The following is a 19,755-nucleotide window of genomic DNA, read 5'->3' as shown; positions in this document are numbered from 1 at the left end:
GGTGATCCCCTTACATTTTTTCTAGCGCCAGCATGCAATTTGTTCAGCTACTGAATGGACTGCCATGAAATTTGGTAAAACCATTCATGCTCATCAATGACTTTGGTGATCCTGTCTTTTTAATCGAGCACCATCATCAGGTAAAATCAGGTTTGCTTTCTAACCCTGCAAAGCTAATGACCTTCAGCCTCTGCTGTATTTTGTGTGGTGCTAAAATGCAAATATTAGATGCTAGCACACTAATCTAAGAGTGAACAGGGTACACGTTACACTTGCTAAACGTCAGCTTGTTAGCATTGTCATTTTGAGCATACTGTGGCCCTTTCTACAAAGAGACTGCGCTACAGGGCCACTACCAAGTCCTTTCATGACACCCCCTTTGCTTTTTTTTACTCAGAAACACACGGCCGCAGCATCATGCCATCCAAGTGTTTGATTTTAGATAGCATGCCAACGTCAGGGAAGCAAAAGAGGCGTGACATGTAACAGAACACAGCGTCAGCCTTTAGTGTGTAATAAAACATGCACATTGGCAGTGGTTTCTAAACAATTACAATGGCAGTAAAGATCAATCATTTCCGGCGCCATCTCGGGTGGCAGCCTGCTAGAGTTATATCATTTTCTCAGTCATAATCTCACCCCTACTCATCATAATGTTGAAACTTGGGCATCCTTTTGTGTTGTATCTTGACACAGTGTGGTTCGGTCAGTGGATCTTGATATAGAAGGGGTTGGCGGCACATTACGTGAGTCAACTCTCTTGACTAAAAAGGGTCGGCTGTTAGGTTTAGGCAACAAAACCACCTAGTTAGGGTTAGGAAAAGATGGTGGCTGACGACTGGATCAGGTGTGTAACGACTGAAGCAACAAAATAAATCATTGTTGGTTTTAAGTTTGACAAGAGACACAAACACCAGTCTCCTGGGTCAAAGTCCTGTTTGTTGGATCCATCCACCTCTACTCCCACCGCCAAAAGAAGAGTTTCACACTTTTAAATCTACGTTCATTGCTCTGCACATCTAATAATGATACAAGGGGTTTACATTGTAGTTGGCTGAAAGCACAGTGTGTCTCATCGAGACAATAAAAGGTGCTCAAGCAGCACATTTTCTCCCACGGGAGTGAGACTAGGCTGGAAGTAGAGATACGTTGCCCATCTTTAAATGCAGTCTATGATGCAAACCCATTGTGTGCAGCTACTGTACAGATGCACAGTGTCAAAGATTAAAAGCACACACAGCTCTCTCCACACGTGAGGAGTGGGAAGCTGAGATGGAGATATAAGTAGATGCCCTGGAGCCACACTTGACCCTCATTGTGCACCAACTTAACTGCAGATGAGTCATTTACCTGATGCTGTGTGTTAAAATAATTGCTACATGTGACGCATGTGCATCCGCTCCTTCTCATCTCGTAAGAAGACTTGGACAGAAGAAGCTTTGATTCTTGTCTTCAGCAGCCCTGCAACACACATGAATTCAATTAACTTGCAACACGTGAAAGCCGTGTCACCAGCCACTGTAGCTGCTGGGCCAAGATGGCACGTCATACAGGCTGCGGGAACTGAATGCCCTGAGCAAGATGTCAAATGAAACGATTTACAGATTAAGATCTCAAGCACCAAGCACAGTATTTCTGTTCTGTTCAAGTATGAATTCAGAGGACACTTTGTTCCGAGACAACAGCAGCTGGACACTCATATCCCGAAAGATAAAAAGTTATGGGGGTGATTTTCTGATGTGACGGAGCACTCTGTTCATTTGAGGCTTAATGGAGTCTTTCTGTACTTTACACTGAGGGACCAACAATCACACTGAGTGCTTCCTGACACAGGTCAATGAGAAGACAAGCCGCACAAAATGATAAAGAAGAGCAGGGAGAATAAAAAGGAGCATGCTGAATGTATAAAAGTGGATGCTTGACTTTGTGTCTTCTGCTTGGTTACTGTCTGTGAAATACAAAGAGTTCTGTTGCCACCTGCTGGAGAGACGGCATGACTGACGTGTGATCAGAGACAGAACAAAATGTGTTATACTGACAGGTGAGAGGAAAACAAAGGTTACACTTCAGATCTGAAGGAAAACAAAACTGATTTTTTAAATTAATACTCTGGGCAAATGTAGGAAAGGAAAAATGAAATGTGCATACAGCTATGTGCTTATGACAGAAAGAAAATACTTAGACTTAGTGAGACTGCTACAATCAAGATTTCCATGCCAACACTGAATCAAGTAAGTAAATCTGAACGTATAGCACCCAACCCCCAGCTGAGGGGCTCAACAGCAGTGATGGGTGGATGGATTCTTTTCACAGTATCAGTTCCTTCAAGTTAATTCATATAAATACATCACACCTTTTGAGTTTAGATGATGCAAAATATGGTGTCAGTTTCTTCATGATATGCGTTACAGTACATGCACATTCATCAACTGGTGGTGCTAGTCATCATGCATAAGCATCCCACTTGTATGTAGGTAGGCCAGGTAACGATCATTATCTGTTTTTCTTTGAGGAAGAAAGAAGTAGCAGACGTCCCAGTTACCTCTGCAGCTTGTGCAGCATTCATGTGCTGTCGAATAACCTTAAAAAAAATTAGTTCCCGATCATTTATATCCCAGTAATGGCAGTGTCGGCAAGCTGATTTGGCCCAATTCTGGGGCATCATTCATACCGATTCTCAGCCGAGTCAAGCAACCCGATGCCGAGTTTGGGCTGATGCTGGGCCAGGTCATTTCTGATAACTGCCCAGTGATGGTAGTGTCAGCAGCCGTAATCGCGCCATTTGATTTGGCCAGATTCTGGGGCGTCATTTATACTGAGCCCCAGCTGAGTCAAGCGACCGGATGCAACCCAGCTAATTTCATCGGGCATGCGGAGTTTGGGCCAGTGCAGGACAAGGTCATTTTGGCTACCTGGGAAGGTTCTCCTGATCTGTATACTTTGCTCTTCATTATCAGTGTGTTCTTTCAACACTCTGAGCAATAAAATACAACACATCGTCTTTTTAGCTAACTTCAACTAACTAACTTCAATGCAATACGTTGAAAACTATCAATATTTGATATCATTTTCAATATCATGGGAGACAAAACTGACACTAGGGGCATCACATTTAAAGTCTTAATTAATATAAATATAACACATCTATAACATGATGACAACTTTTCTTTTCTTGGTTAGTCGCAGAGAACAACTATTGACTGTAAAAAAACACAAGCAATAACAGACAGCAAGAGAGCACAGCTGGTACTGGTGTATCTATACTGTGGGAAATGAGTATTGAAACAATTTCACATATACAGAATCAATATGTATTGATAAATTGATATTTCTGCCAACACTACAGTGGAGAATTTAACAGCTAAGAGCTAATATTTCCCCTCTGGATTTGAGACTCAAACTGAGCTGCAAGGAGAGTGACTATTGGATTTTCATCTATCAGGTGGAAACAAACACAACATCAAATGAGTGCCAGCGTTGCTCCATATCTGTGGATGTGTAACTGTTTGCAAACAAGTTCACCACATCGATTCAAAAGTTCAGTCAGCAATTGTAATCGAATACACTTTTTCTCAAACTAAGCAAATATCTCTTCACAGTCTGCTAGCGATCTGTTCTGTATTCATACACAGCCCTGGCTCTGTTAATGGGAAACAAACAAAGCGGCTCGGGCCAAGCCAAACAACACTATCATGCTGTAGTCGTGCACAGGGCAGGGGAAAGGCCATGGATGTATAAAAAGAAAGACAGTGGGAGCGAGTGTGATGGTAAAACAGAGCTTCTGAGGGAGCTCTGACTGGAGGGGTGTATTTGTTTGGGTGCTGACTTCAAATATCAACAATCTTACTCCAGAATCGCAGACTCCACATTTTAACCTGCAATAACTGATTTTTCTCTTTTCTTTTTTCGCCACTTGGGGGCAGAGGAAAGTCCTGAGGGAAATATCTGTCTCTTCAGTTGCTAAATCCTCCACTGTGTTTACCCACTCGCCACGAACTATGTCAGTCTGCTGTTTGGTATGGACTACAGTGAGTTTTGGGCTTTGGCACTGAAAACAGCTGCCTATGACGCTATGACAGAAGAGAGAGGCGACCAGTGTTTTAGGGAGATTTAGAGGCATCTAGCAGTGAGGATTGCAAACTAAAAGTTTTCCCAGTTAGTATTCCTTCAGTGTTAATGGTTCAGGAGGTTTTTCACATGGGCTGAATTATCCACAGAGTTCTCTTCCTCTCCAAAACAAATAGACCAGGTGACTAAAACCAGCAAAAGCACTGAATAAGGCCCCAATCTTACACAGAAAGCATTTTGCAGGTTCACAGTAATTAGTATCTAGTTCCTAAAATGTTGAGGCAGAGGGTACTTGCTGTAGCTCTGGTTGAGGGTGAGAGGCTGTCAGTAAATAGTTTGTCAGGCACAGGGAAACAGAGATCTGTGTAGGTACATGAGACCCTAAAAAAGAGGGTGGATCATGGGGAGTACCACCAGTCAGTCCAGGAGCTTCACCTCGCTGATGGCTGTTTCCAGGCAGATTTTAGGATGACTCAGGGGCAGTTTGACAACCTGCCGTCTATCGTCAGGCCTAGCATAACAAAAATGAATACAAACTACTGGGAGACCGCTGGATGTGCTGAGCGACTGAGCACCACCAGTTTCTCCTCCACTGTTTACCAACTGTAAACTAGTGGTCGTGACCATCACAGAAGGCCCGCCTCTCAAATCATCTGATTGGACAATGGGGGAAAACAGCATTTACGTGGGGCACTTTTCCGCTCTGAGTTGAAGTTTTTTCAACATGAGGAGTTCAGAGTACTCCAGCAAAAACGTCCGGCACCTAGAGTGCAGAAACTTGAGGTGCATCGCAACGCAAAAACAGCGAGCAAAAAGCTTCATTCTCCTTAAAAACAATTACAAAAAGCCACCTCCAGCTGCTAAAACACTTTCTGTGTGATAGGGGCCTAAAGCAGATCATGTTTTTTTTAAAAAAAAAGCTGTGTTTTCAAAACTATGGTGTCAGTCATTAAAACACCAATGGCCCTATCTAGAGCCAGTGTTTAGTTTGGTTTCTGTTCTAGGCGATGCAAAATGGTGATCTCTTTCAACAAGGACCTGCTTTGTATGTAGATATAAACAGCTTATTCTAAGGTAACAAAAACACAAGGATTCTTATTCTTTTAAGGTGATTATACACCAGAAATCAAAGAAATCAGACTGATCATATTATATTCCATTTCTGCCAATATATCCCCCCTAAATCCTACACACTGGACCTTTATGTGACCCGACAGCTAAACAACGAGCTGAAACTCACCATAAAGCTCCGTAATGAGGAGCTGAGGGAAGCTGCAGAATCAGGCCTCTGCAGGTTCATCACTACGAGCAACCCTGTTCATATAATCACACTGTTCTCACACACTGACTTTTGACACATATATTATGGCCTGACCTGGCTGACGGGCTTTGCGCTGTTGATGCTACAGCTTCCTTGGTTGCGTCAAGTTCAGACAATAAACTGCAGGTTCCAGTTGCAGTACAATCAATGTATTTATTCACACCACCAAACACAGGGTGAATCGACACCTTTGGCTTTTACAAGGTCTAATCAATCACATTTGAAAGCAGCTATAAGCCTAATCATAAGGCCTATAGCTGCATGGAGACGTGGAGAGATGTCAGAGTGAGGCAATCTGAGCAGTTGAGATTTCGGCAGTGCCCCAGAGGTGAACTGGCACCTCTCCAACAGCTAGTCCACCCCCCATAATTGGTCCAAATGGGGACTTGAGCCAGCGACCCTCCAGATCCCAACACAGGTCCCTATGGACTGAGCTACTGCCGCCTCATTTAGAGCTTGTTCCCCACGGTGTGACCAGCCCAAAATTAAAATCTGATGTCATGTTATTAGACTGCATTTAAAAACACAGCGGTAAAGAAACCCAATAGAGAAGGGGGGGGTATCTGCCTCTAAAAGTGCAGAGTCAGTGAAAATACACTAAAAATCAAGAGGTTAGAATTCACCCCCCCCCCCCCCCCCCCCCAAATCTATGCCCAGTCAGCAAATTATATCTTATCTTTATCTATATTGTAAAATTACCTCAGGGGTAGTTTCATATCATTTGACCTGACAGAAGTTGCTGCACTATTCCAGCCCTGCTCCTGGATAATTTCACCCCTTATAATGCATCCACAGGAGCAGACCTAGAAGAATAATAAAGGTCAGAGCTGTCAGTGTGTCAGCAGTTAGAGAAAACTCCATGAACACCTCAGAGTGCCTTTGTATGGTGGAGAAAATCACTGTCAGGTAATTACAGGAGCATTCTGTCATTTATTGATTTGTCTGAGAAACATCACTTTTGGTGTCTATTTTTGCTGTTCCTCTTAAATTAATGGTTACATTAATTCTCATACTGCTGGAGGGAACCAGGCATGCTTCAGGGACCCCTGGGGGCTCCAGGAATCCACCAGGAGTCAGGGATTTGGGGAATTGTTTGTTCCCAGTGATGCCACTAGATGTCACACAACCAAACACCGGCTGTAGCTGCTGATTGAGTCTTTCCAAGCATCTTCATCTGTGAGATTTTACACCCTGTTTAGTGCCAAACAAGCGCCCACTGTTCCTGAATATTGATCGCTCACTGTGATGAATTAGAGCTCAGTTTGGTGCCGCGGTGCATCGAGGAAAAAACAATCATGTGTTGAGATCCGTGCGTCATCGGGACCCCGGCAGCGGCGGTGGCGGTGCGTACTGCTCACTGCTTCTTCGTCGTGTCTCAGACAGGAGTGTGGGGGTCAGTAAGAGCACACACCGACCACAGATTAGTGCGATTAATTGAATCAATCAGCCGACCAATCCGTCGGGACCGGGGCGCCTCAACCCGGATGACCTCCGGAGTGACGGAGGGAGAGATAGAGCGCGGACGGAGACGGAGACGGGGGGAGCAGCGCCGGAGGAGATGCGCATATCTGCAGGTACTCTAGCGCTGTCGTAAAACGGGAGTCGGGAGCGAGGCAGCAATCGTTCAAGCGATGCCAGGGGTAACCAAGTACAATTTAGTGGATGACGCGCACGATTTGAGGATCCCCATGCACAACGACGAGGTGTTTAAGCATGGGGTCTGCTTCGAGGCAAAGGTAAGGAGCCTCTGCAACAGATACTTTGTGGGTGGCAGCGATGAGAGCGCTGGATCTTCACTGTAACACTGAGATGTCACTGCTACTGTAACAACAATCACCACTGTACAGATTCTCATCCACTGCTTTATGTGATGTTTAATAACCCCTCGAATACTTTAGATATTTGTTCACTTTGCATGACTTTGAAATGTTTGTGATTTTTGACCTTACTTGCATGAAGAAGTGTCGCTTTAACTGATAACTTGATGAATGCTGACATCATTTATTTGCATTATAATTTATGATAAGTGCAGAACAATCCTAAGATACTTTGCCTTTGGATTCTGGCACCCGGCATAATGAGTCTGAGTCTAACAGAGCTAAAACTAACAATTATTTTCATCATTGATTGATCATTTTCCTAATTAATCATGCATAAAACATCAGAAAATTGAGAGACATGCCCATCACCATTTGCAGTACCTCAAGGTGATGGCATCAAACGTCTTGTTGTGTCAGACCAACAGTTCAAAACCCCTAAATGTGTCATTCAGGGGAGACCGGGGACGGTTGTAACATTTTTGACATCTGTATCTTCAAGAGCTTTTAAGCCAGTACATTCAAAATGTGATACAAGCTATTTACATGTGTCTGCTATTAAATGGTAGAGTTTTCTTTGTAACAATAATAGTCTCAAACACAAGGAGTGAAATGTTATAAGCCTAGTTCAGACCAATGATTCGCAACGAGACGAAACCATTTTAGAACGTACAGCAGAGAAAAGTTGCAGCAGTGCAACTGCTTGCTGAGCTCGAATCAAGCTGGCTGATGTTGGCACCTGTAACTCCGCTGGTCAAATCACTGGCAGCTGGTTTTAGAACATAAATCACGTCACCTGTTTCTACAGCCAGTCAGCTTGTAGTGAAGTCCATTGGTCAAGTCAAAATCACCGCAGAGGGCTTGTTTTGCTTGCTGCAGCAGGTGCTCCATCCCTGCCGAACCCTCTGTTTCTGTCCTCACTGTGTGCTGGTGTTGTTTGATGGGTCGCTGCTGCTGCTGCTGCTCGATATATGTTCTTATGCCCCCTCACACACATACACAATCTCACTGACTAATTGGCACAGCTTACTTATATTATTGTGGTGTCATGAATACAGTCCATCTGATGCTCGTTTTGTTTGTTTTTTGCCGTTTCATCACTACTACAAATGCAGCTGTAGCCAGTATCTCACTATCACTATCCTCATTCATATTTTAAGAAGCTACAAATCATGTTCAGCCACAAAATAAACCTGAAAAGCTGGAAATCAGAACAGAAGCACAGAGAGTTGTTGCATAGAGATGATACACCATTTCATCTATTTGCATTGGTGTGAACCAGCAGGTTTTTGCAAGTAGTTGCCTGTTTCAATTTGTCTCGTTGTGAACCTTTGGTCTGGACTGGGCTTTAAAATTCTCCCCATAGTCATGGATCATGAAATAAGGATTTTGACAAAAACTTTACATATTGAAAGCTTTTTATTCAACACTTAAAATTTAACTGTTTTAACGTGTGTGTGAATGTGTCTCTGTGTGAGCAAAGTATGTTAGTTACTGCCACATAGTCAGGGCCAGAATACGTATTTGAGCAACAGAGTGGGGACATTTTGGCCGGTCCTTACATGTTCAAAGGCCCGTTTGAGGGTTAAGACATTTAGGGATTAGGTTTGGATTAGGGTTACAGCTCATTTAAACTCTCTTTACATATGAAAATAGGTCCATTCATTTCAAATGCTGTAAACATCACTGCCCTCATACTTCCATGAGTCCTTTATGTTGGCATAGCTACGGCTAATAGAGGGCACTAGAGGGCAGTGTCAAAAGTTTCTGACAACACTAAACAAGGTGAAGGTGTAGAAGGTCGTAATAATGTGACTTTTAACAGAGACAGCATGGTAGATGGTGGGGGTCTGTACAGCTGTTAAAAACATTGCGACATGTGGATGGAAAATTCTTTAAACTATATTACAGATTTGTTTATTTTCGCCATTTTTGAAAAGCCTTCTTTGAGTCCCATGGTCATGTCTCCCTTGAACAACGCTACACTGCCCCCACAGTTTCCAGTGGTGCCTCTTTGTTTTATCTGTGTCCATAAGCTTTCAGAAAACGTGTACAACTATGGGCAAAATTAACACGTACTCGACAAAAGGCTCCATTTATTTCATTATACATATATAAAGCGCTTTTGGAAGTCCTCAAAGACGCTTTATATAGAGTAGGATAACAAACACAGTAATCTTTATTGAAGACAATAAAATAAAAGACTAAAACTGAATAGAGTATGTAACACTGAGTATAAATGAGTCCTTGTGGTAAGGGTTAGGGTTAGGCATTTAGTGTATGTGTGTGTGTGTGTGTGTGTGAGTGTTTTCTTGCTTCTCTGCCCTGTAATCTCTTCTTTAACAGGAACAACTTGCATCAAAGATATCGATATAGACCTATAATAGTGTGACTTAAGCTTGATGAACTTGACTTCAAAGCAGGTGATAATATAACAAAAATAAATGAAGTGAACAACTTACTGTCTTATCACAAAATTACTTTTGGCTCAGTCTGCTAAAGGGTGCTAATTAATCACATGAAGAATAAGGACTAAACTGAGCATGTGCAGAGTACATCAAGTGATTCATAGCTTGTTTCTGGTTAGAGAAACATAAAGTGTTACAACTATCCCGTGTTATACCCGTCCCTGGTGTCCCCTACTATCATGTTAGACAGAAAAAACAGCAAATTCTCAAATTTTAGAGGCCGGAAACATCAAATATGTTATACTTTTAATGGAAAATTGCCTTAAAAAGGTCTAGTGTGTTGGATTTAGGGGGATATATTGGCAGAAATGGAATATGCATAATAAATATTTTTATATTGCCATTTATATCTACATACGGAGCAGGTTGTCATTTGTGGAGAACGCTATGTTGCACTGCCATGTTTCTACAGTAGCCCAGAATGGACAAACCAAACACTGGGTCTTGATAGAGACATTTGTATCAGCCACCCTTGTTAGAAGCCCCTCTGCTGCGATTTTTAACATGAAACAGCTTTATTTCCCAGAAAAAACCTCCTGAATATCTGGATCTTAAATCATCAGAGAGAAAAGGTGAGCACACATTAGCATGTGGTGGGCGAGCTGCCCATCTCTGACGTGCCAAACAGTATCGGAGAAACACTGATTTGCAATGTGAAGCTGCTTTATTCAGTGTTTTTACCGACTTAAATCACTCAGCCCGTGTGTTTTGGAGAGGAAGAGACCTCTATAGATAATTTGGCTCCTTCTGAACAATGAACACTGAAGGAATTCTAACCAGAAGTTTCAGCTGGTTGCAATCTGCAATCCTCACTGCTGGTTGCCACCAAGTCCCTCTACATCTTACACACTGTTCCTTTATCTGATCAAAAAAGTTAATTCAATTTCTGTGGACCCACTCATCATTACAGCTCTAGCATTTAGTGATTTCCTCAAAGAGCAGGAACAGTTCCAGAAATGTATTTAAAAAGCTGCCAAAACTACAATGGCACTCAACAATCTGCCAGCCCAGCACTCCCTGAGTAATCAGCAGCATTCATTCCCCCAAGCTTCCTCTCTTTAAACCTTTCTCTTACATTTTGCAGTACATCGGCAGTTTGGAGGTGGGTCGCCCCGGCAGCCGAATGGAGATAGTCGCTGCAATGAGGAGAATCAGAGTAAGAAACTTAAATCTGTGACTTTCCTAAGCGAGAAAGACCTCTGTGACAGCAGCAGTCTCCGTTAACAATGACCCAGCGACTGATGCGGGTGCATGCACGTTAACTCTCTATCTTGTGTTTTACCTTGTGCACGGTGCTCAGAAGGATCCTCACTCCCCTCAACATCCTCTTTACACATAAATCACTGGTCTGCGTAAAACTACACACTCGGCAGATTCAGTGGGCTGTCAGGAGCGGTTTAAATCAAAGCAGGACTCACAGGGCAGCTCTGGTTTTATGGCTGGGGAGAGACACGGCACACAGGTTTATATGCGATAAAATTGGGAAAACCAACAGCCCCCCTTTATACCACACAGGCTCGCTGGAAACGCAGTGATGCCCTGTCATTACACATCACTGCAGTGTTAGAGAGGAGCACAGGGAGGAGAGGATTTAGCCGCTTGTCAGATGTTGGATCTAATCTCACAACCAAGTTATTGAGTCACTCGGAGCTCGGCCACGGTTACACCCAGCAAGCACTTAATCCTGATCCCTCATGTACAGTGAGAGCAGTATCATGGTCATTTGGTTCTAATGTTTAAGATTTAGTGATGCTGCATGTTTGAGTGTCCTCGCTGACACATCATTCAGGAATCTCAAGGATTTCTGATTCTCAGATTCTTACAGTTTCTCTCATAATGCATTTTAAAAAGAGCTTTTGATTTAGCAGCTCAATTGAAAAGAAAAACTATCTGCACAGTGCACAAGGTAGTACAAGGTAACTCAAGGGCTGTTCAAGACCTCGCTGGCCAAATCTGTGTACTGTACCTTTTTCATCTGTCCTTAAACAACCCATTTTTAATTAAATTTCTTTTATGCTACGTCGCTCTTATCTAAAAGCACGGTTTGCAGAATGCTCCTCTGCAAGGCTTCAAAGCAAAAATAATAAACGAAAGGAGATGAAATAAAAACAGAAGAAAAGAAAATGCATAAAGAGACAAATAAGTATGTGAATGCAAACACAATAAACAACGTGGTATTAAACATGGGGGCGAAAGATTAAAGTTGATAGCATAAAAGCAGTCTGTAAAAGAGTCGGAGCTCTTTGAGAGCGCTGTAATGGCGCAGTAATTAAGAGTCTCTACTTCTGGAGAGACGGACCCTGAATATTCAAAAGCCGCGTTGTCCTTAAAGCACTCGCACTGGCTTAGAGATAAGACAAGAGGTGAGTTGACACTACCTGTAGAGCATTAGTTGTGCCTGGGGGCGGCGGCTGATGAGCATGAAAATGTAGCATGAAAACTTTGTGTGTTCCACTTCATCGCCCTCTGACAGCAGTGTGCATGGAGGTGGATGGTCCTCTTGTCCCAGTTTATATTTAATGTTTACCTTTAATTCTCTCTAAAACTGTGCAGTCAAATAACTTCAGACTTTTCTGAACAGGATTACCTTGAACATTTCAGTAAACGTCTGAAGGACAGATTTATTTATTTAATTTATAAGAGTTCAAAAATACAATATCATTTGAGCTGCAGTAAAGCTACTTTAAATTGTGTATGGTCAGAGGACGACTTTGAGCAGAAATCAATTGCGCCTCTCAGCAATCCCATTATGGAAACAGTTTTTTATCATATTAGGACTTCTTTGGTCACTTCTTCAACAAGGCTTATTTAATAGATGATGTGTCATAAATTATTGCTGAAATGTGAGACTTTCTTCTTTCTTTTTGGCTCCAAGTGCCGGCACCCTGACAACGAATAGACGGCCATCAAAATCCAAGCTGGCTTGGCTGCAGTGTTTACAGTGCTGCTGCTGTTGCAGCGTGTCTGTCAGTGTCCTCTTTTCACACTATAACATTAGCAGTTGTAAATTTGTTTTTCACTGCAAGAGAAAGTTGACATGTGGCGTAAGAGTTGGCAGCCCTGCACCAAGTATTATCTGTATAAATTTACATGCAGCACGTAGAGCTGAGGATTACATACACAGCTCCAACTTTACATGTATTGTCATGCATATGCACGTGGTATTTCAAACCCTGCATGGGAATGCATTAGCATACATAAAACAAACACCATCGGCACAGGTGCTGATTTATATTTCTGCCAGTAGGTGCTCAAAACAGACGTTAATTCTTTGAGAGGAAAGTGTTACCCCTTGCAGCCGTGTGCTTCAAACTTAACGAGTTGCGGCGTAATTTTTTTTCTCCGAAAGATGTTTTGGTTCTGTGGTTTGATTGGCAAGTCAGTAGGGCGGGACAAAGCAGAACAAAGCCTACACATTGGCGGTTATTCTGACACTGATTTCAATTTGCCCCCTACTGTACACTGGTGCACATGGGCGCTCGGCCTTTTCTGTGGGGTGCTTCTGGGCTTGATTGGCAGCCATAACCATGGGTATTTTTCACAATGCTAACGTGTCTCCTCGCTTCCCTCAGTTGTGTCTCTTCCTTGGGTCTTAGTCAGGGTTTGAGAGAGAGATGCGAGAAAGAGACACATAAAATACACCTGTGTATCCTTGCTCAGAGCTCCTTAGAATCCTCCTCGCTCATCTCCTAGAGGTGCATTTAAGAGATTGTTAGTAAAGCTTTGATTCTCTGCCCATTCTCTGGGCCTGACCAACTCAACAGACTGGTATACAACATTGGTTACTCCTGAGTCCGACCCCAAATAACCAACACAACATTGGCCAGCGCAAAAATAATGCGACATAACAGATAAATATCGGCAACTGAATATATATATTTTTTTGATAATTCGAATATCACTATTAATTAATTAATACTATTAGGGCTGCCACGATTAGTCAACTAATCGATGACTAATCGACTATTAAAATAATCGGTGACTATTTTAGTAGCCGACTAATTGGTTTGAGTCATTTTTCATAGAAAAGTACTAAAAAAGTACCCCAAAATACTCTTACTGCAGCTTTTTACATTCAGATATTGGCAGCTTTACAACTCTCCCGTGACAGTGAACTAAAACCCTTTGGAGTGAGTATGAAACAAGACATTAGATGACGTAATTTTGGGGTTTGGGCGAGACAGACCGACATTTTTCAACATTTTAACACATTTTTCGATGAAATGATTAGTCGACTAATCGAAGAAATCGACAGATTAGTCAACAATGAAAATAATAATAAATAAAAATAATAATAGTGGCAGCCCTAAATACTATTAATAAATGTTGTATATCACGGCGAATCCCGTTCGAGCAGAAATGGCTCACGCACAAGCCGGGCCAGAGAGGGACGCAGTGACAGAGGGAAAGGTGCCGACGGCGCCAACACCATCCACTGTGCTGTCCACGATGTATGACCTGTTCGAGAGACATACAGGGAGAGTGTTGCACCTGCTGCCTCCCTGCCTACCCTTTTTGAAGAAGAGATGAAACGTTACCAGAATGAGACACCACTATGAGCCGACCAGGATCCACTCTTGTGGTGTAAAACTACGCACTGAAGTATCCAAACATTGCGGTCAGAACGGGTGTTATCATCAGAGTGTCAGGTTCATATTGTGCCAGCAATAAGCAGCTTATTTTTGTGTTTGTTTGTTTTTTTGTTTTGTTTTTTGTAAAACAAATAAATAAATAAAATAATAATAATAATAAATTCAAATATTATTCGAACTCTACTAAATTAATTCGAAAATATTCTAACTCAATTTCATGGTGCTTTTGACAGCCCTATCGGCAACTGCCACCAATGAACATCATCGTGTTTGTCTATAGGCTGATGGCAGTCATCAAGGTGAAAATATGCCGATGCTGTGTCAGAGATGGACGGCCAGAACAGCATCACTTTGGCTTTGACGAGTCGCAATTGTGTTTGATTTCCATATATGCTCAGTAAAGCCTGGACTTCATTGTCAGTCCATTTTTTTGTTGTTCACACAGCTAACAGGTTATTTAAAAGTGGTGGTTGCCAGTGCTGCATTGGCTGTGTTCGACCACTCATCGTACACTTACTTCACTCATGGTCCCTCTTATGCTATGGGAGTACCTACTCTGAAACAGGAGCTTATAAAGTCCGTCAAAATGGCGTTCTAAAAACTAAGATCATTCCTGGATCTTGCAGTGCAGACACAACAACAACAACGGGGGTTCTCAGAACTAGGGCTGCCCCTATATGAGAATTGTCCTAGTCGACCAATTGTCATCACTAAGCAACCTTAACAAGCATCGTGTAACCTATTTGCTTGAAATCCTTAGTGCAGAGCTGATCTTCTTCCAGGCGCTGTTTATAAGTGTGTAGGCCTATTGTCTGTAGGACAGATGTAAAGCTCTGGGTAGCCCTGCACTAACATGATCAACTTTTCCGTATTTATCAGACTGAATATTTACAGAAGAGAAAGATATCTGTCGGCTGTGATTGGTTTGTAACGTGACTCCTGTCTGACTGCTGAGCATGGCCACTTCCTGTGTCTGTCCTTTCAAATTAAATTCCCACATGGTCCAGTCATATAGGGTTTGATTTATTTTGACAAGGCGCAGCTCCTAATAGAGTTTCGTGGGGTGTTTTTTTCTGCAACTAAGCGACCAATGACATTTTGTTGACTAATGACCTTTCTGGTCGCCTAACATTTGGTCGACTATTAGGGGGCAGCCCTACTCAGAGCTATGAAAGTTCCCCCAGTCCGAAAGACAAATTATAAAACAGATAAGAGCATATGAGAAGGAATAAGGGCCCGTTCAGTCCTCTAATGAGGTGTTTTTCTGCTGGATGTGACACGGGACAAACTGCTCCAGATTCATCAGGGCTAAGATTCACCGGATATGACTTTTCATGTCGGTAACAATGATACCTTTTCTTTACATCTTGTGACATTATTTTTATTCTGAAGTGTCAATACAAGAGTGAGAGGACAGTTCCAATCCTGCCAAAAATAAAAAACGCCGCTGGGTTGTTATTTTTACACAAACCAAAGGAAAGATGACAGAGAATATCTGCTAAGCCTGTCAGCGCAGAGGGAGCGACAGCCCGTTCACAGAGACGATTCCACAGAACTCCATCTGATCAATTAATCATCTGATGGTGGACGTTGTGTTTTCAAAGCAAGGCACGTTATTTCATATAAATCCTGGTTGTTCTTAGATCTCTGGGCCCTGATATTTGGAGTGTGAGCCTGCAGTGGAGGCAGAGGGTGCAGGCTCGAGCATTAATCACGGAGAGGGATGAAAGTGTCCCACACATGTCTGCCTCCCTCTGGGAAGTCTGCCTTTGAAAGCTTAAACAGCTCCCAGAAACAGAAACTGACAGTGTTTACTCAATCTCACATTTTCCAGAAGAAAAGAAGATTGTCAAAAATATCTTTCTGTCTGCATGATCTCTTCCCACTATTCCAATATATCATTTATCTTGTGTAAAGAGCTCCATCTCAGCGGGCCCGTGTGATTTTAAATGCTGGTCACACCTTGTAGCATAATAATCAATTTGGTTTGAATTAACTTTTGGATTACTTTTTTGCCAACCTTGAATGTTAATTTAATTTTTCCTTCACAGTATGAATTCAAGCTGAAAAATATTAAGAAGAAGAAGGTCAACATTGTCGTGTCCACTGATTCTGTCAAAGTCATTTTGCGCAAGAAGAGGAAGGTCAGTCCTTTAAAATGTGACACCATTTGAATTAGATCTTATTGTCTCCTCAGTAACAATTTGTCAATGTCAACCTAATATGGTTTGTGTTGTTACAGAGAAAAGGGTGGTCATGGGATGAGAACACGATCCTGGTGACACAGGATCCCATTTACAGGTAGGTTTTAAATCAAAAAGAAGGACACCAAACCAAGCAGCTTGTAACCAACCCAATGAAATAATATGTATCATCTTCCTTTTGACAGGATCTTCTACGTCTCACATGATGCCCAAGACTTGAAGATCTTCAGTTACATAGCGAGAGATGGACAGAGCAACATTTTCCGCTGCAACGTGTTCAAGTCGAAGAGGAAAGTAGGTTCACTTCCTGATTAACTGAAAATATTTACATACATCCCACACAAAATGATCATTTGTATATCTATTACTCACCCTGTTGTTGAAATTGTGAGGAAAACTTTTTTTTTCCTCGCATGCTTCCACAGCGAACGAAGAATCCAAAAACAAAGAAAACTCTTGATGAACGGAAGTCATATAATCCAAGTCTCATTTATTCAGTCGTATACTCAGTACTTCCCAAACAGACAGCCCTTTTCTTCAGAGAACTAAACTTTAATGTAGTGTTCACATGGGGCACATGTGAAACAACTACCGCGAGTGAATTACATGTAAAGTCAACGTAAAGACGCGATTAGAATCAATTCATCGATTGAGGGATTTCATGCACGTATGATGCGAGTCAACATAAAATATTCTGGCGTTCAAACTTGTAGTAACACGACGCGAAAATTCTAATTGCATTTGGTGGAAACACAACAGAAACTTATCTACACTATACTCTCTTCAAAGCCAGACTCCATGGACAAAACCAGTAATTTCACTGCTGGTCCACCGCTGCCTCGATCTGTGTTTAGTGTGTGTTGTATTGTGTGGCCATCCTAAATCCAATTTAACCCTTTAAAACACCAAAGTCACAGATTAACACAAATTAACTAACTAACAGATTAAGGCAGTGGTAAACCAGCGGCTCCCGTGTTCAGTAATGTGAAATTACTGGTTTTGTCCATGGAGTCAGAGAGCATAGATAAGTTTCACTTTCAGTCAGTTTTTAATAGCAACAGTGCATGTGTTTGGAAAGTACTAAACATACAACTGGATAAATGAGACTTGGATTATACTGCCCAAGTTGTGTGAGAGTTAGTAAACGGGTGCTTTGATATAGTTTTGCTGCAGTCGCCCATGATTTCCATTTTTGGATTCTTCATTCACTGGAGGCTTACTTATGAATTCAACATAACACAGGGTGAGTAATTGATGTACAAACAATCATTTTGTGAGTGAAGTATTCTTTTAACAAATAAGTCTGGTGATATTACATTTTTTAATATTGTCAACAAACCCAATTTAAAGTCCAAAAGAAATAATGAGCTGATGAATACGGATTTGTCTGTGTAGCTGAAGCCTGATGCATTTTATTCCTCTTTATCTAGACCTCCATTATTATCCACACACTATTAAAAACTCATCAATGAGTCACACTGCTGCACTGAGTGACATGCTCTGTCATTACGATAAACATGGGCACTGTAGTTTATTTTGAGACAATACCACGTACATCTTAACATCACCTCAGAACTCACTACACCACCAAATCTTTGACTGAAAATAGTCGCCTACTCTCCAAGTAATGTTTTCTAAAAACTACAGTGCCCAGCTTTTTTAGGAAATTATATTTACAGTGAAGTCCCCCTCCACTCAAAAATGTTTCTGTTGTCCTGTAAAATGTCTGACCTTGACTGACCTTGGCTTAACTGACTTGTGTCAAAGTTTGTCATTAGAGAGGTGTTTTAACATTCCTCTACTGAGGGGGGCGGCACCTGAGCTCTTCTCTAAAATCTGAGATTCAACACCGGTCAAGCTAGATGAGAGACCATTAATAAACCCAGAGGGCTCACTTTAGATTCATTTCCTGTATCTGTGTCACAGCGGTTTTAGCCACTGCCCTGCCCCTTAAGCAAATTTGCTATGGTCCCAAGTCTATTCATTCCACTGGGAAAAGTGAACGTGGGCACAGAGTACAACCAATTCTTTGGCACGTAGTCACTGAAGTAAATGGTGGACCCAGTTTTCAGGAGCCCCATATGTTCTGAACATTCTGAAACTAAAATGGCATTTTTCAGAGACACAAATAAGGAGAAAATTTACTTTTTTTAAGACCCAGCAACACACTCTTGCTTGATCTGGCAACACAGAATAAACATACTTTAAAACATGTCAGGGGTGGGAGCTTTAAATTATAATTAAGCTTTAGATGTGCTTGCAACACGATTTTGTCACCTTTTGGACAGGCTAGCTGTTTTCCACTGTTTGCATTCTTTGTGCTAAGCTAAGCTAACCACTCTATATACAATATCAATAGTACAACTGAATACAATCTACCACAAATTACATGTTAACAGCTCTCAAATACAGAAGTGTCCCCTGGGATCTATATATATAAATCAACAGGTGATTTCCTTCTTATAGTAAAATCCTAAATGATTGAGTTGTTGTTTTTTCCACCTGGACCTTTATGCTCTGCCATTTCTCCTCTAATCATCACGCTGTAACCTGTGACAGGCTGTTACGATACCACAACTATCACACATTCACATATATGGAGTTTTTTTTTTTTTGTCGAGCTGTGAGCGTCACGTAGGTTTACATTACCAAAGGTTTATGACAAAATGACTTAACGACACCGCGCACAGCAAGAGAGTTGAGGGAGAGACGCTGTGCTGCTGCCAGAGGAGCCGCTGAATGAGTTCCCTCTGAGCGGTAAGTCACTAAAAGAGTCTGAGAAGTTCAGGGCTGTTCATAAAACATTCAGGACGCCACAGTTTATTCCACACTACTGAAGCTGCTCCTCTTTTTGGATCCACCGTGGAGTCTGTAATCATTTTGCTTTCGGCCATGCTTGTTGTTGCCGTGGGTAACAGTATGATGTCAACATGTCAACAAGTCGAAATAATGCGAGTATCACAACAAGAATTTTTCATGTCATATTAAAAACTATACCAGTACTATTGTGAATGTGATGATATGGCACACCCCTCCAAAACAATATCCATAAAGTGTATCTTCAAAACTTTTCCAAAACATTCTCTTGATTCCAGACCATTTCCAGGCCTGGACAACAGGTCTCTAATTTCATAACTTTTCCAGGGATTTCATGACCATGGCACAATCAATCTTCCAATTTAACTCTCAAGAATAAATCATAAGCATGCTTCTCAAAATGTCAAACTTCATTGGCGATGACTGTGTTTGGTGGTGAGTGCAACCAAAGAGGATGCAGAAAGAGTA

General features: G+C 41.9%; 1 protein-coding gene across 1 annotated transcript in view; it reads left to right on the top strand.

The window, feature by feature from the left end:
* Positions 1–6,535: 6,535 nt before the first annotated feature.
* Positions 6,536–19,755, top strand: part of LOC117271591 (carboxyl-terminal PDZ ligand of neuronal nitric oxide synthase protein-like) — a 37,100-nt gene continuing 23,880 nt past the window's right edge. The window contains exons 1-5 of the mRNA XM_033649871.2: positions 6,536–7,125; positions 10,759–10,830; positions 16,318–16,410; positions 16,509–16,567; positions 16,656–16,764. Coding sequence (XP_033505762.1) covers positions 7,021–7,125; positions 10,759–10,830; positions 16,318–16,410; positions 16,509–16,567; positions 16,656–16,764 — 438 coding nt within the window. The 5' untranslated portion in view covers positions 6,536–7,020. The remainder of the gene's footprint in view (positions 7,126–10,758; positions 10,831–16,317; positions 16,411–16,508; positions 16,568–16,655; positions 16,765–19,755) is intronic.

The sequence above is a fragment of the Epinephelus lanceolatus genome, chromosome 12 (assembly GCF_041903045.1).
Source record: "Epinephelus lanceolatus isolate andai-2023 chromosome 12, ASM4190304v1, whole genome shotgun sequence".
Lineage (NCBI taxonomy): Eukaryota > Metazoa > Chordata > Actinopteri > Perciformes > Serranidae > Epinephelus > Epinephelus lanceolatus.
Note: the sequence above shows the minus strand (reverse complement) of the source record. Positions and strands in the feature narration are given on the sequence as shown.